The sequence below is a fragment of the Mesoplodon mirus genome (genome assembly GCF_964341445.2).
Source record: "Mesoplodon mirus genome assembly, contig: HAP1_SCAFFOLD_2571, whole genome shotgun sequence".
Classification (NCBI taxonomy): domain Eukaryota; kingdom Metazoa; phylum Chordata; class Mammalia; order Artiodactyla; family Ziphiidae; genus Mesoplodon; species Mesoplodon mirus.
In genome coordinates, this window is record NW_028294225.1 from 7517 (window position 1) to 31327 (window position 23811).

Genomic DNA, 23811 nt, shown 5'->3' on the forward strand with positions numbered 1-23811 from the left:
ACTTTCCTTTCCCTCATAGAACAACTCTGGCCCTTGGAGGTGGCTTTATGACTGCAGGCTGTATAACCCATCATTCTCCCTTGCTCTGGGTAGGAGGTAAGCCTATGGTAGCAGAAACACCTACATACTGGGACTTGGAATTCCAGTTTGTGTTCATTTAACTTTGTGGCATGAAGTCCATGGTGAATTGCTCTTTTTTCTTCTAGGATCTGTCCAACAGCTGCCATGCGTGCCTGACCCTCAGCAGTCTCACTCTTCAAGATTGATCTGCTTTTGACTGATCCGTGACTCTGGGCAGTGGCTGATATGGGCTTTTTTTTTTTGCAGAACATCTCGACCATTGACTTTTTTCTTGGGGAAAATCCACTTTAAAAATAGCATCATCCTTTTTCTGAAGAGGCTTTCTGGAGGGCTATGTTTCTTCTCTGGCATGCGCTGGAGACATCTGCTCCCAGTAGAGCCTGTTATTCCCCTGACCTGGGCAGGGCGGCTCATACTTCCAGCTTGAGAGGTCCCTAATTCTTTAAACCTTTCTTCATGCTCTCCTGGTTTATGCCTCCTACAGTCCTCCCTTTTGTAAGTAGGGGCAATCATCTTGCTCTGGCTCTTCCATGAGTCTTGGAGTTTTGAAGTTTTGGGCTCCTGCTGCCCTAGGTTGCTCCTTTGGGCTTCCATAAGGCCACTTGGCTCCTGGGAAGCTAACCTGTCTCTGGTGAGGACTCTCTGGGGATGGCACTGAGGCACCTGAGAAGCCAAGTTGTCTGCAGCAAGGAACCTGTGTTTGGGAAAGTCCTGAAGCTGGTTGTCTGACTGTACCTTTACTTTGGAGTTAAACTCACTAGCAACCTCCATATTAAGGCATGGCTCACCTGGATGTTGGAAAACAGACATTCTAGGTAGTAGGAAACTTTTACTGGCCCCTGGCACCTCTAAACTCCTCATATGTACATTTGTGGTTTGGGATTTTGTCAACACTTTGGTTTCCAAGATAACACGAGACTGTGGTTGAAGAGCAGGAGACTGCTTGGCCTCCACAGCCTCCCTGGCCTCTTCACCTCTCAAAGACTGGGATCCTAAGTTCACCTCCATCACTGTTACCCTATGGCAGGGGTCTCCTGAGGCCTGACCACCACTCTCCTCTCTTGGCTCATTCCTGACCATTGCTGAACTTGGACCTGGCTCTAGGCTGTCCCTCTTGACCCATTCCACAGTCTCACTCTTCCAGGTTCTGCCCACAAGGCTGAGTGTGAGGGACTGAGAAGGTGGCCTGCCCTCCTGTCCAGTCAGAGAAGCCTTTGAGGGCTCATGGTAGTCACCAGATGGAATCGCTCCCAGGGCACTCTGGATTTCCTTACACACAGTTGAGGGGACAAGGAGAGGCCTCTTCAGGGTAGGAACTGACTCTTCTGTTATCATCTTCTCTCCTGAATGAGCCTGAGGAGGTTTCTCCAGGAACTCAGCAAACTGGACTGTTGAGTGGGACCCAGACACACAGGTAGCTTCAGGGGAAGAGGCAAACTGCAGAACGGTGGAGGGTTGGAACTTTTTCAACTTAAAGACATTTATGGCCTTGAGGACCTTGAGGGGTAGGGTCCACCTGTGCTTTACCCCAAACCTTATAATATGTGCTTCCAGCACCTCTCGAGTGTCTGGATCAAGGAAGGAAACCCTACAGGAGGTGTTCATGCAGGGTTCCCAACCCTTCAAGCAGTATCTTCCACAGGCTCCAGCAGGCACTGCTTTGCACGCCTCACCAGGAGGGTCTTGACATGAGAGCTGATGAAAGTTGTCCTTGCCAGGAAGCCTCCCCAGGCAGCTGTAGGAGAGCAGATGGGGCCAGGATGGCTGGACAGGACAGGCAGGGCTGGGGACCTGCAGCCCAAGAACCCTCCTCTGCCCCCACACTGACTTCATAAAGCTCCTGCTCTCCCTCACTCTAGGGCCTTAGCCACGCCCTCCCATGGCTGGGGTCACATTATAGGCTCTGGGAGGAAGGACGACCCAGGAGAGAAGGGGAAAGATTCTTTACCTTTGCCGAAGTGAAACCAGGTTGTGAGTCCCCTCCAGTTCTTCCAGGCAATCTCTGCAAGCTGGAAATCAGGAGACTGGGTCATGGTGGTGAAGGCAGAGGCCTAAGAGTCTTTCAGGAGGCTGAGTGCAATGGCCCTTTAAGGGAAATCTTTGGAGGATTAGACTCTGGAGCCCAAGTATCAGTGTCCAAGGCCACATGTCCCTGACAGTGATGGTAAATCTCACTTGAAAAGGGTTTGTCCTTTGCAAAGTGCTTCCACTTTAATTAGGCTCAGGCTCTGTTTCCTGAGGAATAAGCTCTGCCACTGGCATCCTCAGAGACCATGAAGCTGGGCCCTCAGGACTAGGAGAGATGGAAGCTAACTCTCGGGGGCGCGCAGGGCTGAATGGCAAAGGCTTACCTTTCAAAGATCCACTTTTCTTCCTACTCCTGCTCCTCCCCTTCAGCTCTACTTGATGCTGAGAGATAAGAAAAAATGAGGGGCGAACACCCAACTCTCACTGTCCTCTATCTAGGCAAGCTGTGTTCATGAACAACATGACTTTCTACATTTAACTAAAACTCTGTGGGTTTTTTTCCCCTTTTACTTATTTTTAAAGTGGATAACAATATTTTCAGTTTTTCTTCTTTGAAGAGTGCAAAGAAGGTTTTTTTTTTGTTTTTGGGGTTTTTTTTTTGCGGTACGCGGGCCTCTCACTGCTGTGGCCTCTCCCGTTGTGGAGCACAGGCTCCGGACGCACAGGCCCAGCGGCCATGGCTCACAGGCCCAGCCGCTCCATGGCACGTGGGATCTTCCCGGACCGGGGCACGAACCCGCGTCCCCTGCATTGGCAGGGGGACTCTCAACCACTGCACCACCAGGGAAGCCCAAGAAGGATTTTTTAAGTTTTAATCACCATAGATTTCTTCTGTCACTGTTCCTCTGATCAAGAAACACACACATTCTCAGACCTAAATGCTCACGTGAGCTTTGTCAGATAGGATTCTGCTTCCCAAGGCCAGACCTCCACTCCAGCCTCTTCTCTCAGGCTCTCAGGGGCTCAGCCCCAACACAGAGGAAGGTCTCACTTGTGACACCCGCTGTGGGTAGGTGGCTGGTGAACCAGGGCTCAGGGGTCAGCCTTCCTGCAGAGATTGAACTCTTAGTAATCCAGTCCTTGACCATTATTAGTCACGGCATTTGGGACTTGCCCTGGAGCCCTCTACCATACCTGAACTCCTGGTCTAAGATCTCAGGCTAGAAATCCTCATGCCCACTCTAACCCCTCTCTGGCCTGGCTTTTCCCTAGAAGGATGATGTTCTATACTTTTCTGAGAGTTCCCATCTCAGGAGTCTCTCTAGGTGGTTTAGAAAAGTGGAAATAAGAATAAGAAAAAAAGAGATAATCTCTGCTGGGATTAAGCCAAAGGTTTCTTACCTTCCTGATGTTTCTATGTTTCCTAGGTGGTGCTAAGAATGGATTACTCTGGAAGCAGGGGAGTAACATTAGGAAGAGCACCAGTCCACACAGGAACCCAAGGATGATATTAATCACCCAGGAAGTTGGGCTGCATCTCAGCCACATAGCAACAATGCTTTTCGAAGAAAAGAGATTCTCCATCTTCTGAATTGCATTGCTGCCCTCAGGCAACAGAGCACTGGGAGTTCACTTGATGGCAGAACCCCAGGCCTGCATCACAGAGCTGTGGCCTTGTCACAAAGGGCTCCTGAGTGTGGGGGAGGGGCAATAAGAGAAATAGGCTGAATCACTGCCCCGCCTTCCCATCCAGACCCACAGACACCTGCACCCTCCTGGGGCTTCCAGATCCCTCCTTCCAACTACTCTCATCCTGTCAGAGAGACCTTAGCCAATTTTCTGTTCATTGCATCTGGAACCTGGTTCCTTCATCCATTAGAGACCTTTACTTGAGGCCCACCAATTTGATAACTCTTGAACATCTTAAGCTGACCCTGGAAGACTGGCTGTTTCACAGACATTTTTACTCAGGATTTCCTTTGTCCTCAGCTCCAACTTTCCCACATCATGTTTGTGTCTTGTGTAAACCCAGGGATAGAACTTGAATTTCGTTTACACTTATTTAGTTTTGTGAATTTTGAATAGTGTATGTTTTGCCTCATTTTCTATCAGAGGGAACTACACACAAAAATTAAAATAATTTATTTTTCAAAATTCATAAGTATGAAAGAATGATAAATAGTTATGTAATAGGGAAGAACAAATCTGACTCCACATTAGATCTTTTTTACTTTAATCTTTATGCTTTGTTGCCGGAGCTAACTCTGTCCATCCCTGTGACCCAGGCTGGCTCTGCACTTTTTGGAAAACAATGTTGCCTATAGCCTGAAATATACAGGATAGCCTATTGCTAAGGCTCTGACTTTTAAGAGCCCATTCATGGAGATAAAAAGTTGCAGAACAGAGAATAATAATTGTTTTGTTGGAGGTTTACAGGAACACGTGACCTGACCAGGATCTGACCCATCTGGCCAGCTGCTAGAACAAAGGATCCAACACCAAGATATTTGCAACAATTAGCCATGCCCCTCCCTCACCTTGCCTTTAAAAAGGCTTTGCTGAAAGCCTTCAGGGAGTTTGGGGTTTTTCCTGGGCATGAGCCACGTGTCTTCTTGCATGGCACTGTGTAAACCCTTCTCTGCTCCAAACTCTGATGTTTCAGTATTTAGCCTCACTGTGCATCAGGCACACAGACTTGCATCTGGTAACAGTTACACCTTCAAATGATGTTTTTGTAAGTTTGTAGTGTTTATAATTCTGGAGTTAGTAAATCTTTAAACTGCACAAAAACTTGGGACACACTGCAAACACGCACACACACACGTACTCATTTTCCTTAACCAATCTACTACTTTCAAATCCAATAATCCATAATTTTCTACTTAAAGAAAATCTTTCATATGTTGTCTCAACCCAACTTCTTAGTTTGCAACGATAAGACAGTCCCCACTCTCCAGATAAATTTTGAAATATGTGTAATCCATTAGGGCTGCTATAACAATATACCATAGACTGGGTAGATTAAAAACAACAGACATTTATTATCACAGTTCTGGAGGCTGGGAAGCCCAAGATCAAGTCACCAGTATGGCCACCTCGTAGTGAGAGCTCTCTTCCTGGTTCACAGCTGGAGCCTTCTCTCTGTATCCTCATATGATGGGAGGAGGCTAGAGCTATCTCTGGAGTCTCTTTTATAAGGCACTAATCCCATTCATGAAAGCTCATAAGCACTTTTGCATGGCCCCGCCTCCTATCTGTAAGAGGTAGGATTTCAACATGTAAATTTTGAGAGAACATTAACATTCAGACATGTGCACTCATGCTATACCCGGAAGCTAGGAATGGGTTAGGGTGAGCCAAGGTCCTGACCCTAAAGGGCTGTAGGGTGAAGAGTAGGACTAGGGGTCAAACCCTTGGGGCTGAGCCAGGTCTTGAGCAGCCTCTTCAGATATTCCTAGTGTGTTATGTATGTATTCTCTTTTCTGAGTGTGCCTTGCCTTTCCAGCCCCATCCTCTCAGGCCCCTGAAGCTTCAAGTCCAGCCTGAACCATATAGAAAGGGAGCTTTGAGTCTTACACAAAATTCCCTTATGACACCATTTTCTATCCCTTAGCAGTAACACAAGATTCACTGAAGGATTCACATGGTAAATATGTCTTAATGCCCCATGAGGGCTTTAAAATAATGTGTATTCTCTGCTTGTTGGTCATAATTTTATACAGTTTTAGTGGGAACGTGGGCATGTGAGTTTATTTGGCTATATTGCTATGAATGTGCACTTTCACAAACATATCTCCTACATCTACTATTTTTCCTACAGTCTTTTCCTCCCATATGATATTCTCACCTTAATTCAACCTTTTATCAAAATTTAGACTTAGGTCTCTCACCATGTGGACATGTTTGTAACAAAATAGCTTCAACCGAGGAGGTCAGTGGAAGGCCTGGACCAGCTACCTTGGTTCCATGATAGTAAGCAAAGGATCGCAAACTACCATGTTAAGCTTAAGCACAAAGCAAAGTTTATTTAAGCATAGGTACACTCTCAGAGAGGGAGAGAGAGAAGGAGAGAGAAAGAGCAGGCTGTTTCTGAGAACAGGCTATTTCAGCGAAGTGAAGCAAGCCCAAAGCAAAGCAAAGTATATCGAAGCAAAGGTACACTCTCGGGGTGGGGGGGGGGATGGGTGTACTGTTCCTGCAAATTGAAAGCAGCATTCCTATAATGGCTTACGAGCGCTTTTAAGGAGCATTTTGCAGAGAGGTGGGGGTGAGTGACAAGGATCATTATTTGATTGACAGTCCTGAGCTATGTAACAAGTTTTCTGCTGTGCATGCTCTCATCCTTGAATCCCCAAGAAATGCCTACTGGGTGGGGGGAGGGGCAAAACCACATGTAATTTATTGTAATTATGGTATAATGAGTTTGGATTTACTACAGGTTATACGCCTGTCTGGTCTGGGCATGCACAGCCTGGAGAAGTCCCCTTGTGTTACTGTGCCTCTCTTTATCAGGATAAGCTGCCCACCACCCGACCATAGTTTCTCCCATTCTGGGTGGATTCAAGGGAGAGTTCCCAGATGGCTGGGTGTGACTCAATTTCTTCTTCTTGTCTTTCTCACCACTGTCACCTCCTTGCTGCTAATGTCTGACTAACTACCTAACAGGTCTTCTTTGCATTCATATTTGCTCTCTAAATTTTCTCTATTACTTTATTTTCAATATGTTTTGTTTGATGGGTTTTTTTTGAAATTTAAAAATCTTATGATAACATTTACCTTGATTTATTTAATTATTGTTCTACTGTTATTGATTTCTGTCATCTTATTTTATGCTTTATTTTCTACATTTTCTTTATTGTTTCTTTTTTTCCCTTCTTTGGCATCTTCCATTTTACAGGTCAAGGGTACTTATGTTTGTTTGACATTTGGGAATTTTTAATATTGTAATGGTTTTATATCTTGAATTATGTTAATTTTCTCCTCAATTTCTTACCTGTGGATGAAAAATGTTCCCTGCCATATCAGTAGACAAAGGATGTTGCAGTCGTCAAGTCAGACGTCAAAGCAGGAACCCTCAACTGTGCACCTTGAGGGGATTCGGGATGGAGAAAAACAGGGTACTGATTCTAGAGTTAAGGTGCATATCAAAGGAATGATTTCACGGAGCCCAGATTCTTTCATCTTCTCATACATAGAAAAGTGCTAAAGTCCTTAACTTGAGATGTCTAGTTTTCTTTAATTAATAGTAATCTTTTGATGTTCTGACTACCTGGTTTTTGTTGACTCCTCCCTTAGGTCTTCTGAGCAGTTCCTCAGAGTGATCTGACAGGCTGTGTTCTGGGCTTAAGTCCTCAGAAAATCTGCCAAATAAAACATAATTCTCCTTTTGGGTTGTGCATATTTTTCAGTCAGCAGTCTTGGCAACCAATGAAGGGGCCCAGAGCAGACTTTTCTTCTTTGCCTGAACTCTATGAGGATCCAGAGTCCTGGCACCAGCAGAGGCTTCTTGGGCCTGTCCGCTTTCTCAGAGTGTCCAGACGAATTTGGGTGAGTATCTCCTGGTTCTTGGATCTCCAGTTTTGGTTGATGATCCTAAGTTTTATTCAGTGGTGTTAAACTCTTCTCTTGAGTAGTAGGTTATCCTTGAAACTTGGTTTCAAGAAGAAGTACCTGGGTCATCCTCAGTGAAAGACACTGGGAAGATTTTTACTCAGTTTAAACACTGAGAGCTTATCCTCAGTAGAAAAACACTGGGAAGACTTTTGCTCAAGTGGGTTAGCCTCACTTAAAAGACACTGGGAAGATCTTGCTCAGTTTAGACACTGTGTGGTTTATCCTCAGTTGAAAGACTGGGGAGACTTTGCTCAGGTGAAAGACACTGAGTAAAAGTTGGACTGGGTAATTAGGTGGAAGACTAACCTGTCTTCCTTGAATTGGCTACTTTAATAGAGTTTGTCAAAATAAAAGTGATCTTCACAAATTGAACTCAGAATGGGGAACTTAGCTTTCAATACAAAAGAAAAAGGAACAACAGATTTCCAGCCTCCAACGGATATCCTGGCCAGGTTTATGTACATACAAAATTTACATTTACAAGTGCTTACTTACTTGGGACTTAAAGAAAATCTTGCCCTAAAAATGACTAAGATAGGACTCTTTTATTGCATATGCAGTTAAGTTAGAAAAAGCTGGCTTGATAAAAACATCTTTTCAGAATTCTGACTTCAAAAAAACAAAAGGCTTTCTAGGGGAAACTTGCATTTCTCTTCCTGTGTCTTTGAAATGTAAGTGTTCTGATATTTTTCAGTGTGTGTGTGTGTGTGTGTGTGTTTTGAGAACTTGGTCACTACCATCCAAAAGTACTTATATGGTGTACATTTGGCAGCCAGTCAAATAGACTGGGATTCTGAGCAGGCTTTTGTCTGACTGTACAACTCTCGGGGGCTTTTTGCCATCCTAACCTTCATTGTGTCAGCCTGTACAACAAAGACCATTACTTTCTTAAACTACTTTTGGGAGTAAACTTTCTGGATCTTATTTAGACAGCATCCTTTACACTCTTTTGTGGGGAAGCCTCTTGCGTCTTATTGGTTTGAGTCACTATTAAGGTATACCTCATTTATGGGCAGATCATGGATCCTTCAAATTGGAGAAACTTCTAAATTGGTAAATTTTTAGAGAGCTCTCATTATAAACAGCTGTTTCATTGGCTCCTATGGGGGGGAAATGTGGGAAATTAGACATATAATGGTTAACCTAAAAACTCCTTTAGTTTCAAACAAACCCAAAAAATTGGTTTGGGAAACCTTATTTGTGGTCTCTGCTTCCCCTAAATGGGTCTTACAGATGCTAATAAAAACATTAGAATAATTATTGTTAATTAGGTTAAGTAACAGGGAAAAAAACTGAAGGAAAAGTCTAAAAACTTTTTCCCAACAAGGTGAAAATTTTAAAGGGACTTCTCCTAAATGAATAAGAAATCTTTAGATGGTTATTTTAAAGTGGGATAAATAAAACAGACATTAATGAGATAAATCAAAGATTGGATACAATACTACCTAAGATTGGATGGGCCAAAGGGATCTCCTACTTGTCATCAACATTAAAGGGCCAGACCCAAACAAGTCTGCCCTATTTACCCCAGTTTAAAATACGTATATTTTATTACATATAAATTTTATACACGTAAAATTACACTGAGATACCTGACCAACAATTACTTGGGGCAAAAGTTAGACCAATTAATCAAGTTAAAAGATTGACAAAAGTGCCTGAGTCCCTTGGCTTGATCAACCACTCTCTGGGGACCCCAGAGTCTTTATAAAAATTGGTATGTTTAAATGGGCATTGTATAAGATAATTACCTCTCTTTTGCCTAATTATATTGTGTGGGATAGACATGTTTCACTGGGGAATTCTTCCCCTGCTTGATATTATAAGACGGCATATGAAGGAAATATTAATTAAACATACTAAAGGAAACCAGTGGGATTACCTGAGCCTATAAAATATAAAGTAAAAACTAACAGCTAATATTTAAGGGATAATAAAAATAAATAATGGAGACTTTACTCTGGGTCTAATCTGTGCACTCAGAAAGAGGGTCTTTGTTGAATGCCTTATGCACGTTTTGAAGGTATGATAAATTAAACCATAAAGTTCTAGACTATAGAATTCTGAAATTTCAGTCTAGTTGGAAATCTTCTCACTGTTACAGAAAAGCAAATTAAAGAAAACGTAGTTGGGCAAATCACTCTTTCAATATTATTTAGGTGACAGGCCAGTTCTTTGGGGAATTAAAAGCAACTGTCTTTGTCTTGCAAATCGGTACAAATCAGAAATGTAAATACAGACCACAATGACCTGAGACTGAGCCTAATTAGCTAAATTAGGTAGAACCTGAAACCAAGGTTAAAAAAGGGGAAAAAGTGGCCTTTTAAAACTCAAACTGCTGATTAGTCAGTCAAGAAGACGGAGGAGTAGGAAGATGTGGAGTTCATATCTCCCCACAAATGCATCAAGAATACACCTACAAATGGAACGATTCTCCCAGAGCGCCTGATAAACACTAGCAGAGGACCTCAGGCACCTGAAAGGACAAGAAAGATCCCCACGTAACCAGGTAGGACGAAAGAAAGAAGAAGGGAAAAGGAAGAGCAGATGAAGTGGGACGTGACCTGTGACCCTGGGCGGGGGAGCGGAGCTGAAGGTGAGAAGAGGTTCCCGCATCTGGGGAAGCAGCGGGGAGAGAAGCTGGGGCAGAAGGAGAAATTTGGTGGCTCAGAGAACAGTGCAGCAGCCAGTCTGTGGCAGGCAGGAGAGAGTGAGGCCTACACAGATGGTCTGGCCACAGCTCTGCATGCCCCAGCCACTGGTGACCACTGGTGCACACGGGGGCTGAGTGTTGGAATGTGGGGTTTGAAGAGCAGACCCAGGAAGGGGAATGATGTTGGCTGTGAGGAGACAGCTCAAGGGGATAGGAGTGAGGAGCTCCACAACAAGGAATGCTCCTGGAGGAAGCCCAGACCAGCATAGAAGCAAAGTGCCACTGCTGAGTGATGCACAAAGGGCGGGGCCCCCATTGCAGCCTCTCTCCTCACACACCGGCCCCTGCCTCCACAGGCACTAGGAAGGGCTCCTGCCAGAGTGGCTCACATGCCCCCAGCCATCATCACCTCAGCACTCTCCTGCTTGGGTGGCCCATTTGCCCAGCTTGCCACCTTGACTCCCTCCTGCCTGACAGGCTCGTACATCCCATAGCCACCCAGCACCCTCTCACCTGGGCAGCCTGCCTGCCCTGATTGCCGCTTCTACATCCTCCTGCCTGACAAGCTCGTGTGCTCCAGCAGCCTTGGGAGCAGACACCAGTGGGTGGCCCACATGCAGAGATGGGGCTGAAACCACAGCTGAGTTCCAGGGAACATGCAACTAAGGAAGAAGAGCTGAAATCTCTCCTCATGGCTGTGCAAATCATGGCATTACACTTCCTCTGATGGTTTCCTAAATTCAGCACCTGGGAACATCCCAATGGACAAGTGCTCCTGCAGCTGAGACAGGTCAGGCTTTAGCAGCTGTGGGTTTTGTGGGCACATACATGCTGGGGTTTGGCCAGGCCAGAGTCTGAGCTGCCTCCATATCTCACATAGTGGGTCCAGGTACATAATTACTGCAGTCCTGGGACCTGACCTCAGTGGATCTGGGCCAGTGGCCTAGTAAAAATGAGGCCTGAGTCACCAGGGCCAGTTGCCGGCATAACCATGGTTAAGGTGGGACTGAGAGCAGTACCAACAGCCGTGTACTTTGTAAGCCCACACAATGGGCGAAAGGAGACAAAACAGAGCATACCCACAGGTGAACACCTCCAGAGGAGGAATACTCAAAGGCTTCTATCCCAGTGGGAGTGCTCCAGTCCTCCCGACCTCACACCGCAGATCAGAAACACAGCTAAGAAACAGATCTGACGGCCTCTACTCCAACGACTAGGGGTCAGAACCCAACCCTGACAAGGCAGTGACAACCACAGAGGAAAGGGAAATTTCTGCTGAATAAAAATCAAAATTAAGAAAATCAACAGGAAAGATCAAACTTGGAAAATGTTTGCAATATCAATATCTGGCAAAGAACTTATATACAGATTAAAGAATTTTTACACTTCAAAAATAAAAAGACAATCCAATGGGAGAAAATGGCAAAAATATATTTATGGATATGTTATATATATAAATGTAAAGTATATGTATCTATGAATATATGCCTATTGGCTATTTGCATGTCTTCCTTTTATTTTTAAGTGCCTAATTATATTTTTTATATGTATACACACTATTACATATAAAATAGATAACTAATAAGAACCTACTGTATAGCACAGGGAACTCTATTCAGTACTCTGTAATGATCTATATGGGAACAGAAACTAAAAGAGTGGATATATGTATATGTATAACAGACTCACTTTGCTGTACAGCAGAAACTAACACAACATTGTAAATCAACTATACTCCAATAAAAATTAATTAAAATATTTACATATATTGTATACAACATATATATTAAGTATATATAATTTATATATATTTAGAGATTGCTCCATCAAAGATGTATAAATTATAATGAGATACCACTACATACCACTATAATGTCTAAAATTTAAAAAACTGTTAATATCAAGTTTTGGTGTGGACCTAGAGAAACATGAATACATTGTTAATGGACTTGTAGCATGAAAGCTTTAAAGTTAAATATACATTTACATATGACCAAGCAATTACCTAATAGTTCATACTTATCCAAGAGATATGAAGTCTTATGTCGCACAAATTTGTTCACAAAAATGTGTAACACCATTATTCATAATAGGTAAAACTGGATATGACCAAAATATCCAAGATTTTTTTTAAACATCTTTATTGGAGTATAATTGCTTTACAGTGGTGTGTTAGTTTCTGCTTTATAACAAAGTGAATCAGTTATACATATACATATGTTCCCATATCTCTTCCCTCTTGCATCTCCCTCCCTCCCACCCTCCCTATCCCACCCCTCTAGGTGGTCACAAAGCACCGAGCTGATTTCCCTGTGCTCTGCGGCTGCTTCCCACTAGCTATCTATTTTACGTTTGGTAGTGTATATATGTCCATGCCACTCTCTCAGTTTGTCACAGCTTCCTCTTCCCCCTCCCCATATCCTCAAGTCCATTCTCTAGTAGGTCTGTGTCTTTATTCCCATCTTACCCCTAGGTTCTTCATGACCTTTTTTTTTTTCTTCTTAGATTCCATATATATGTTAGCATACGGTATTTGTTTTTCTCTTTCTGACTTACTTCACTCTGTATGACAGACTCTAGGTCCATCCACCTCACTACAAATACATCAATTTCGTTTCTTTTTATGGCTAAGTAATATTCCATTGTATATATGTGCCACATCTTCTTTATCCATTCATCCGATGATGGACACTTATGTTGCTTCCATGTCCTAGCTATTGTAAATAGAGCTGCAGTGAACATTTTGGTACATGACTCTTTTTGAATTATGGTTTTCTCAGGGTATAGGCCCAGTACTGGGATTGCGGGGTCGTATGGTAGTTCTATTTTTAGTTTTTCAAGGAACCTCCATACAGTTCTCCATGGTGGCTGTATCAATTTACATTCCCACCAACAGTGCAGTAGGGTTCCCTTTTCTCCACACCCTCTCCAGCACTTATATGGTACTGGCACAAAAACAGAAATATAGATCAATGGAACAGGATAGAAAGCCCAGAGATAACCCCACACACATATGGTCACCTTATCTTTGATAAAGGAGGCAAGAATATACAGTGGAGAAAAGACAGCCTCTTCCATAAGTGGTGCTGGGAAAACTGGACAGGTACATGTAAAAGTATGAAATTAGAACACTCCCTGACACCATACACAAAAATAAACTCAAAATGGATTAAAGCCCTAAATGTAAAGCCAGACACTATCAAACTCCTAGAGGAAAACATAGGCAGAACACTCTATGACATAAATCACAGCAAGATCCTTTTTGACCCACCTCCTAGAGAAATGGAAATAAAAACAAAAATAAACAAATGGGACCTAATGAAACTTAAAAGCTTTTTTTGCACAGCAAAGGAAACCATAAACAAGACGAAAAGACAACCCTCAGAATGGGAGAAAATATTTGCAAATGAAGCAACTGACAAAGGATTTATCTCCCAAATTTAGAAGCAGCTCATGCAGCTCAATATCAAAGAAACAAACAACCCAATCTAAAAATGGGCAAAAGACCTAAATAGACATTTCTCCAAAGAAGATATACAGACTGCCAACAAACACATGAAAGGATGCTCAACATCACTAATCATTAGAGAAATGCAAATCAAAACTACATTGAGGTATCACCTCACACCGGTCAGAATGGCCATCATCAGAAAATCTCCAACAAGATTTATATGGGTGAACCAGTTGTGGTATATCCATACAATGTCATATCATACAGCAGTAGAAGGATAGAATTATGAGGAATGCAACAAGGATGAATCTCAGAAACACTATGCTGAGAAAAAAGCTAGACACACAAGAGTATGTACTTTATGTTTCTGTTTATATGACTTTCTAGAAAAGGAAAAATGAATCTATGGCGACAGAAAACATATCAGCAGTTGCCTGTATCAAAGATGGAGTAGAGAGTGACTGCAAAGAGGAAAGGGAAAACTGCAAAAGGGGGTAATAGGAAAATTGTCTACCTTGATGGAAACAGAGTTACAAAATATTTACATTTGTCAAAATTCATTAAAGTGTACATTCAAGTTAGTATATTTTTTATATTATACCACAATATATTTCTTTTAATAAAAATAATTATGAAGAGTAGGTAAGTGGGCAAAGGACCTGAACGCCAGCTTTAGCTATGTTAGAGCTGTAAAATCAAAAAAGATCAAGTTGCCCCTAATTTAAAAACCAGGAAAATGCATAGAAGTTGAGGAATAGAGATTTTAACTTATTTTAAGAGTGAGTTTTCTAACAATTAGAGCTTCCTAAAAATGAAATAAACTTATTTTGAGTTGCAATTTCTTTCTCAGTGAGGACATTCAAGTACAAGATGACGATCATTTTTCAGGTATGTTGTAGAAGTGCCTTAGAGATTGAAATTTGCATTAACCAATACTTAAGATGATTCAATAACATCAGAAAATATGCTATATTTATATATGCTCTTTTATGATAGAGTTCTGTCTATAATGTTTTCTAAAATATCCTTTGAATTAATATTTCAATAGTAGTCTCCAGTGCTGCAAATGTAGGCCAGAAAGTTAGATCTGTGCACAGTCTATTTTTTAAGAAGCTTGTAATCTGGAAGAGAAGATAGACAAAAATGTTGTAGCAAAATGCAGTAAGTTTCATAATAGAGATATCCTCATGCTCTTATATGACATGGAAGCAGTGTCACATTCTTAATATGTCATCTTTTTCTGAAATACTTCAGTATTAATTTCTAACAATGATAATAATTAATTAAGGCATGAATTATTTACGGAGAGATACTAGTTATTCCTAAAATATTTGGAGATTGTTTTAACATGAAGGTATTTCTTAGAATACCTCCAGTAAAGTTCCAAAACGTGTCTTTCAAAGCCTAAATGTGTTTGTACAATCCTGAAAACCTCAAGGAAAAATGTGAATGTTGCTGATTATCCACCATTTAAAGTTTTCTAGGCTTTGGCATTTTTCTGCAAGTATAAATAATTGACTATGAACTATGCAGAGAGTTGTTTTACCTGAATTTCTTTGAGATCCATCAGATGTGGCCATTAAAATGAGCCAATCTCCTCCATTACAACTACTCACTGTGCAGGCTTCTAGTCAAGCATTGGTGGAGATAGCGCAGCTCAATTTAAATTTAAAATTCAAGGTAATGTAACTAAACAAGTTAGTCCTATCCTTTTCCCCTTACTTTCCCTTAGAGAGTTTTTGAAGTTAGGGATTTGTAAAATGAAAATATTAAACCAAATTTAATAGCAAAATGTCATTGATATCATTAGTGAAACCAAGCCCAGTTTCCATTTACCCCAAAGTATAAATCGCCTATCTGAGAAGCAGTTCAAATTTAAGTCATGTCAGATTGGTGGTCTTTCTGAGTTTCAGTTTGGAACTCTTATTTGAAGTCATTGTTTCATTCAAGAGCACCTCAATATCAATAGCAGATTTTCTACTTCAGCAAAAGCCTTGATGTACATCAGTGCCATTGGGTCCAGAGGATAGCCTCTTTGTACGTTTTTTCCTCCCAGTCTCACTGCAATGTTAAAGTCACTGATATCACAGAGCACACTTCTAATCCTAACTATATGCCCTAATTTTGGCAGAAATCCACTCCTCCACTTTTATGCAATGTATTAACAACCAGAAATTTAATTGTATTTGTTGAGACTGTAATATCAACGTGAAGCATTCCTTTTTTGAAGCTCAAATTCTTAATACTTGCTTTCCCCTTTGCAAGAAATACTTACTCCTTTACTCCCTTGTCCCCTTAGGCTACCTACCCTCATACATCAGTTAAGAAGACATTTCACAAGGGATGCCTTTCCTCATCCTTCCAGGTGAGAAAGGCTCCCTGTTCCATGGCTCATAGTACCCTGTCTATATTTACTACAATTAGTAATTATTCTTTAGACTGCAGGCTCTAAGAAATATGGACAATGCTTGCTTTTCCACACCTTGTATTACCAGCACCTAATGCAGTGCCTGGGACATAGTAGAAGTTCTATAAATATGTAATGATTGATGAATGAATGAATGAACGAATGTGTTAGTAACAAGATAAATGCATAAATCGTATTTGTAAAGCACAATACAAAGTAATTTCATTAATATTCACCCACTTATTTGTACCTTTATACCCTTCTCTTCATTTATATATCTTAGAATTACTTTTAATTTTATCAGCAGGGATACAGGATTTAATGATGAAATTTTGATGAAATGTATTAGAAATATTTGTGAGTGAGTAAGCACTATGCCATGGTGAGAGAGAGAAAAAAAATAAAAGCTATTGCTATATTCTTGACTCAAGTCATACTCAATATTATTTGTTACATATTATATTACACACACAAATGCATTCTCACTGGCATGGTATCACCTACATTATTATAATTTCCATTTCCTTCCCAATCCCTTTAAAGCCCACATCTGACCCTTAGACTTATTAAATTGCATTGTTTTAAACCACTTCTCCAATTTGTCAAGGTCATATTATGGTCATGTTGAATTTTGATCTTGACAAAGTATTAATCAGTCTTATCAACTAAAGAGAACTGTAAATTACTAAATCCACATGCTTTTCTATCATCCTAGACTTGATGAAAATACTAAGTAGCCTCTGGCCCAGGATTGACCTCTACATATAAAACTTCTGTCCACTTTGGTTGAGAAGGAACTATAAATGAGTTTAATTGTTCTACCTACTTTGTTTCCAATAAATAGGTCTCTGGTGCTGATCTATTTTTATAAATTTGTGAATGAATTCAATTAGTAACATTTTTTTATAATATTAATATTTAATGTCTGATTTCAAGTCATGGATGAAAAAATGCTAACATCAATGAAAACTACTACTTGCCCAAATAGATTAATAATAGTAAGAACAGTTAAAGTAGATTTTAAATCTACTGTCATGTTTATTTACTTTCCTGAATTGTTCCCACTGTGCCACTTCCTTACTTTCTGAATATGACAGGTTCATGCATGACGTCTTCCTCTAGATGCTGTGCCATTAAGAAATCTCACTGATTATAATAGGTGATCATCTATGATGGATAATAAGATAAATATGCTTGTGCATTTTCAATCACAAATCCATGTCTTGCACAATGAAATGATTTTACTTGTTGCTTGATCACGGGGACTTCTTCCTCTGAATAAATAAGACTTGACTTTGCCTCTTTATGCAGTCATCTGTTCACAGTTCTGCCTCTCTCCAGTAGACTGTGTCTCCTTAAAGACAAATGAATATTCATTCATCTTTGATCCCCACTGCTTAGCATGCATAGTAATTGTTCAACAAATATTTGTTTAATAAATTAAACACCAATATGCCGTGAAGTAGGAAAATCTGGAGATGTGAGTGGTCAAGATGGGGGGTGTGATTAAAGGACCCCTCTGAATTCTAAGAACAACATACTTAGGAGGGAATGCATGAGTAATCAATGGGGCTGACTACTTGACAACTAGTATGTATTCAACTTTCAAATTCTATATTATAAGCATCCCTGAGTGTAATTTGAAATGGATAGACAGGAATCTTTATTTTATTTTTTCTAATGAGGAAGCAGTGTAGGTCTCTATTCTCATGGCCTCTGTTGCTTCCTATGAATACTTCTCCAATATCTTGACATAATCATTTTCCAGAAGCCAAGAGAGTCCAAAAGAAAATGACAAACAACAGAAACTGCTTTCATTTTCTAGTGTTTGGAAAAACATAAAAATAGGTTTAAGTTTTTCAAACATACTTAGATTTCATGAGATTTTACTTGGTTTATAATCAATATGATAAGATGCATATATATGTATATATAGAATCATCATTCATTTTAAATTGGAAATAATGTGTATCCCCATGGCTGATTTGCAAACTGTCAATAATAAGAACCAAGCTTATGTCCTCCTAAGTCTTTTGTAGCCCCATTTTAACACATTTTCTGAAAGTTATTTCACTTCAACCACTCTAGATACTTTCTATAAAAACAATAGATGACTTTTTAAATTTTTCATTTCAAAATGAAAATATTAAAATATGCTACAAATTGGTGCAATAATGGAAGCTACAACTTACCATGTAAGTTTGTTTGTAATTGAGCAAAATATGTTCCAATAATTTTTGCATTGTATTTGCCTTTCTCTCTGTAATTATTAACCCTTTTTCTTTTACTATGGAATGTGAATTTTGATTTCTCATCTTCAAATTTGCCTTTAAATACATTTCTACCCCTATTTTTCTTCCATCTGGAAGCTAAGTTTTCAAGAGAAAATTTGTTTCCACAAATATTGAATGTCTTCATATTAGGAATAATTCTAATGCAACTACTTTGTATTTGGAAATGTGCCACTGTGTTTAGGAAGGCTAAACACATACTTTTGGGTAAGTTCAAAAAAGATTACTCCAATGATTCAACCAAATATATTTCAAGCATATTGATAAGAAATTTCAAACTAATTGTGTGTGATAGCCATCAATTAAAGACGTAAAATGAATGCCTGCTATTTTAAAACATAATTAAGCCAAGGAAAAGCTATGCATAACTAGCATGTTCCGTAAAGGTAATTGGCTCACTAACTAAATTCTAACAGCCCATTCACATTTCTAGATTTTAATTGAAGAATGGATGGAAATAGTAAGGTGAGCTCATTGCCCAATACACATAAGCATGTGACAATTTTAATTTCTGCAGAGATGCCCATATCGTATGAAATCTTATTAATATTGTGATGGAATACAGTGAATCATGCTGTGAAAGAAGCACATATTTGACTGTTGTACATGTGTTCACACACACACACACACACACACACACAAACACACAGATACACACACATTTCTTTTCTCTCCTCTCTATTCTCATTTCAGTCCCATTTTTCCTTTTCTTAGGTATAACTGGTATCATGAATTTAATATAAATATTTTGAATCCATGCTTGAAGTTTTTACTATATGCAAATGAATCCATGAAAAATACATGATTGCTCTGAGTTTTAAAAATTTGTATACATGTCATCATGCCAAATATGTAATCTTGAAAATCATTTATCATGTATATAATTAATTATTTCGAGTGAAGTATTGCATTGCATCTTAAAAATAGTTTATATATGTCTTTTGTAAGCAGCAAAAACTGGAATTTTTAAATTTATTTTTATTATCTCTGTGATCAAATGTATTGTGATTATTGATCTATTTCTCCTTTATTTTTCTATGTTTTATCCCTCCCAGTACTAACTTCGTTTAAACACATTTTTCATTCTCTTTTTATGGTCTACCTTTTTATGAATCATATATGAAGTATTCATTTTTAGTGTTTTCTGAAAAATTTGACATATATTTCTAACTTTAAAAAGTCTAAAACTAATTATCTCATCTTCCTCCTAAGCGGTTCATGGACCCCTCAAATTTTAAATCTGATCTTCAGTATTTCAGTATATTATCTAGTGTTTTAGTTTTACTTTGTACATACCCCCATTGGCTATTATTTTTTACACTCAACCGTTATTCAGATTCATTCCAACATTACAAATTTCTTTGCTGGTCACTGTTCAGTGCACCTTCCTACTTCTTTTTATGCTTATTTTCTTTCTTACTGAAGAACATTCTTTGTACAATGGTCTCCAATCTTGCCTAAAACACATGAGAATTATGTGAGAACTTTTTAAAGCTCCCATTATTGAAACACCGCCTAGATCACTTTGGTTAAAAAAAAAAATCTCAAAGTATTGGCTTTAGGCATCAGAATATTTTTTAATGCCTTCAGACAATTCCAACAGCTGCTGCCACTGCTTTAGTCATTTGTTGTTGTTACAGTTTGTGGGTGGTAATTCCTCTTTGTCTAGGAATGAAAATTTCTTTACTTCTTGTTCTTGAGTAGTTTTTTAAAATGAGGTGTAGAATTTTAATTTGGACAGCTATATGTCCTCAGTACTTTGAAGATATTATTCTATTGTTTTCCAGCATCTACCTGTTTTCTGATAAGACAGCGAATATTTAAAGCCAGCCCTCAAAAACAAGGCTTATTATTTCCAGGGCCCCCTTGAATTTCTTGGTTTCAACTCCTCCTCACTATTCTAATGTTGAATTTGTTTTTTCCCCTTAAATCCTGAGACTGGGGATCCCCCCCCCTTTTTTGTAAGCTTGTTCATTTGCTTTTTATATGTTGCTACATGTAAAAGCAACATATAAAAGAAAACACAAGTATAACAAACTGTGTGTTCAGATTGGAAGAAAGGATTCTCAATATCTGTTCAGCCTATCGTATTGACTGAAAGCATTTACCTTGTTTCTTTTACAACTAACTTGAATATTATGAGTCTTACATCTATACAGTACTCTTCACCCTTCTTGGAATGTCTATGCTCAATAAGGACATTAGTTGATTTGTCACTAATATTGCTTTCCCTACATGTGACCTCATTCAGAGTTCTATCCTGTCCCATATACATAGCATAATCTTATATTTTGTATCTAACTGGCATCAGTTTTCCAGTTTTTTTTTCGATTTACTTTTAAGCTTTACTTTTAGCAAGACTGTACTGAAACACTCTTACACTTTAATAGATCTAATTGTCTGGACTTAAAATAATAGATTTCTCTATCACAGGGGAATTTGTCTTTACAGATACTGATTTCTGTTCTCTGCACATGTTTTCATGTTATATGCCCAGTGTAATATGAAGCGAGTTAATTTATTGTGTTACATATAGTAAAGAATCCAGCAGAATAATGTTATTTAGGTTTTTTTTCATTATTTCTATGAATAACAACAACATCAACAATAATAGTAATAGAAAAGATAATTTTTACCTATAGCAAGTCTCAGTTTTTTCTTAAATGCAGTAGAAGGCCCTTCACACTCTATTTGTCAGCTTGGCTTCAGGTTTTCATTTTGTTGGCTAGAAGACAGATAAAGGGGATTATGGACAGAACTGAGCCTGGTTTCTGCTAATCTCCGACTTGAATTCTTTCAAGGGTTGCAAAATACGATTCAAGTATTTCACAGGCCTTTATAACCTTTGTCATCTGTCTGATATATGTGCCATCATGGGTGGATTTGGAACTGACATTTTATATCTCTGATCTCAACTGTATAAATATTTGTTTAGACTGACTATCAACATAGAACACAGACATTCTCTTCTGATGTATGGATGATACAATAGTCCTTAACTGGGCCCCTAAGGATGGGGCAGGCACAAACTAACAGAGGGCAATGAGGCAAATTTACAATGAACTCAGATTTTATATTTTCCTTTAGGTAAAAGAGTGGTTGCTTCTATACCAAAAAACTATTTCTTATAATTTGGGTTACATTAAAAATATCTCATATATACAGCCATTTATCTGAATCTATAATAGTGACTTGGTTTTCTCAAATACATTATATATGGAGTCCTTTAGACTGGAATTAAATTAATCATGGTTGTATTTTTTTTCTATTGACTTCCCAGCTATTTACCCCTAGGAAAACTCTCTTAAATAATCAAGAGAAATATTTTAGGCAACATTATGTAAATCATCACCCTTATTAGATGAATTAATATTCTTGAAGTTACAGCTCATTTCATGGAAATCAGATTAACCTGGTGTTATGGGCATTGTCATTTATCAGTAAGTTATTTGTTAATATGCTCAGTATGTGCCATAAAATATGTAACTTTAATAAGAGAATGGATCACCTCAAATAATTTAGCAAATCTTGAAAATGATAAGGATTAAAATTGTGGATGTATAAAGGACACAGAAGCTTGGAGAACTTTAAAACCATCTATTTCTATCCTGTTTCCCTCAGACAAGGAAATGAAGGCTGACACTTTAGCATGGTTTGGAAATCCTTCTAAAAATTATCTGACTTTCTCTTAGAATTAACAAGTAATTTAAAGTTTTAAGAACTGCAGAACTGATCACATGAATTACCATAATTTAGTCAAGATTTTTTTTGAATATCCACCTTTTGACAAACACTGTACATATATGTACCAGGCTGTAGAGATGAATAAAATCATCCTTAGTCTCAAATAACTGAAAGAAAAATCCCCCAATATTAGTGAATACTGAGGAATTAAGGATGATGCTATGAGAAAATTTTTATAATGTGAAACTTATTAAGTTAAATAAAATATTTTGCTTTTGAGATTAGAATGCCTTGTTTTTGTTCTAATGATACTGATGATAGATAGTGGTTGTATTTTGCAGAAGTTTTATGGGAGCAAAATAAAAACTTGGTAATGTGATATAAATTTGGTCCCCCAAGGCGATTTTTATTGTGATTTCTATTGGTGTTGTTAATGAGAGAAATTTCTGTGAGCTATTAGAAAAGAAAATGTGGATATCGATATCTAATCAAAAAGAAGGACAAAATAATGGATAATTAGAGAATATATATAACCAGTAAACTAAAAATATACTCACATGCTAAGGAAGCACAGTGGTGGAAGTTTTGCTCATCATAAAGCTTTAACAGTGAGTAGAAGTTATCTTGGTGTCTTGGGTGTGGGAAGATATGCTAACAACCAGTGATAGATCCGTTGTAAAATTTGGAACTGTTTCTTTGGTATTCAATTTCACTTAAGACCTGTGCTTCTGGACAGGATGGAGTAATAGGAACTGGATTTACTCTCCTGGCTTAAACTGCTAAAAGTAAAAATATATATATATTAAACAATAATTTTAGACATTGAACAACAAACAGCACAAGACAACGGTTGTATAAAGCTGTTAATTATAATGAAAACCCATAAAAACCAGTGGCATAATGTTTTATGTAATACAGTTAAATGTTGGTGTTTGAACAAGTCCCTGGTCACCTGTAAAAAATAAAGGTGGATTCTCTTTTCATATTTATTAACAAAATGAATTTCATAGGGATACAGTATTTAAATATGTTAAAATACTACAGTTACTAGAAGAAAACATTTTTGTTTTATTTAATAAAAGTTAATTTTAAAATTTTTTTTATATTTTTATGTGTTGCATTTATTGCTTTAAGATTATACAAATATGTTTTGATATAATTTAATACATGCAGCATCAAGTAGAGTATTCAATACACAGAGTATTCAATGGGTATAGCCTTAGTAGTGGGACCAAATTAGCCCTAGACTAAATTGTTTCAGTTGCAGCCTAATAAGGCTTACAAGGAAGCCTCCAAATGATCAAACTATTTCTTAACTACCTCTTTGAGCAAAGTTACAAATATTTAAAAAAATACAAAAACGCCCTGCAACCAGTAAAGTAAAATTCACAATATCTGACATGCAATCTAGAATTACCAGGGATGCAAAGACAAAGGAAAATATAACCCATAACAAGGAGAAAAATTAATTAATGAAAAGACACTGAAAAATGGTACAATCAGTAAACAAAGACATTCAAACAGTTATTATAACTAATTTTCATAGGTTCAAAAAGGTTAAAGGAAAGCATCAACATCTTAAATAGACATATAGAGGATATAAAAATAACCCAAATTGAGTTCCTAGAGATGAAAAATATAGTTTCTGAGATGAAAAATAAAC

At 38.5% G+C, this 23811-nt stretch overlaps 1 protein-coding gene across 5 annotated transcripts; it reads right to left on the reverse strand.

The window, feature by feature from the left end:
* Positions 1-78: 78 nt before the first annotated feature.
* On the reverse strand, positions 79-22956 carry LOC309798288 (putative spermatogenesis-associated protein 31C2). Of its 5 annotated transcripts, XM_082646518.1 has the most exons (7): positions 22706-22956; positions 21101-21189; positions 17255-17527; positions 3451-3739; positions 2433-2490; positions 2030-2090; positions 79-1816 (listed from the first exon to the last, which is right to left on the reverse strand). In XM_082646518.1, exons 4-7 carry the CDS (start codon positions 3631-3633, stop codon positions 250-252), a joined length of 1869 nt encoding a protein of 622 aa, XP_082502644.1. In that variant the 5' UTR covers positions 3634-3739; positions 17255-17527; positions 21101-21189; positions 22706-22956; the 3' UTR covers positions 79-249. The 5 variants fall into 5 exon arrangements, 2 of the variants coding, with proteins under 2 accessions (XP_082502644.1, XP_082502645.1); XR_014293046.1 differs by lacking the exons at positions 79-1816; positions 2030-2090; positions 3451-3739 and adding an exon at positions 2152-2166 and having other exon boundaries at positions 22706-22950; XM_082646519.1 differs by lacking the exons at positions 3451-3739; positions 17255-17527; positions 21101-21189; positions 22706-22956 and adding an exon at positions 7043-12479.
* Between the last annotated feature and the right edge of the window lie 855 nt (positions 22957-23811).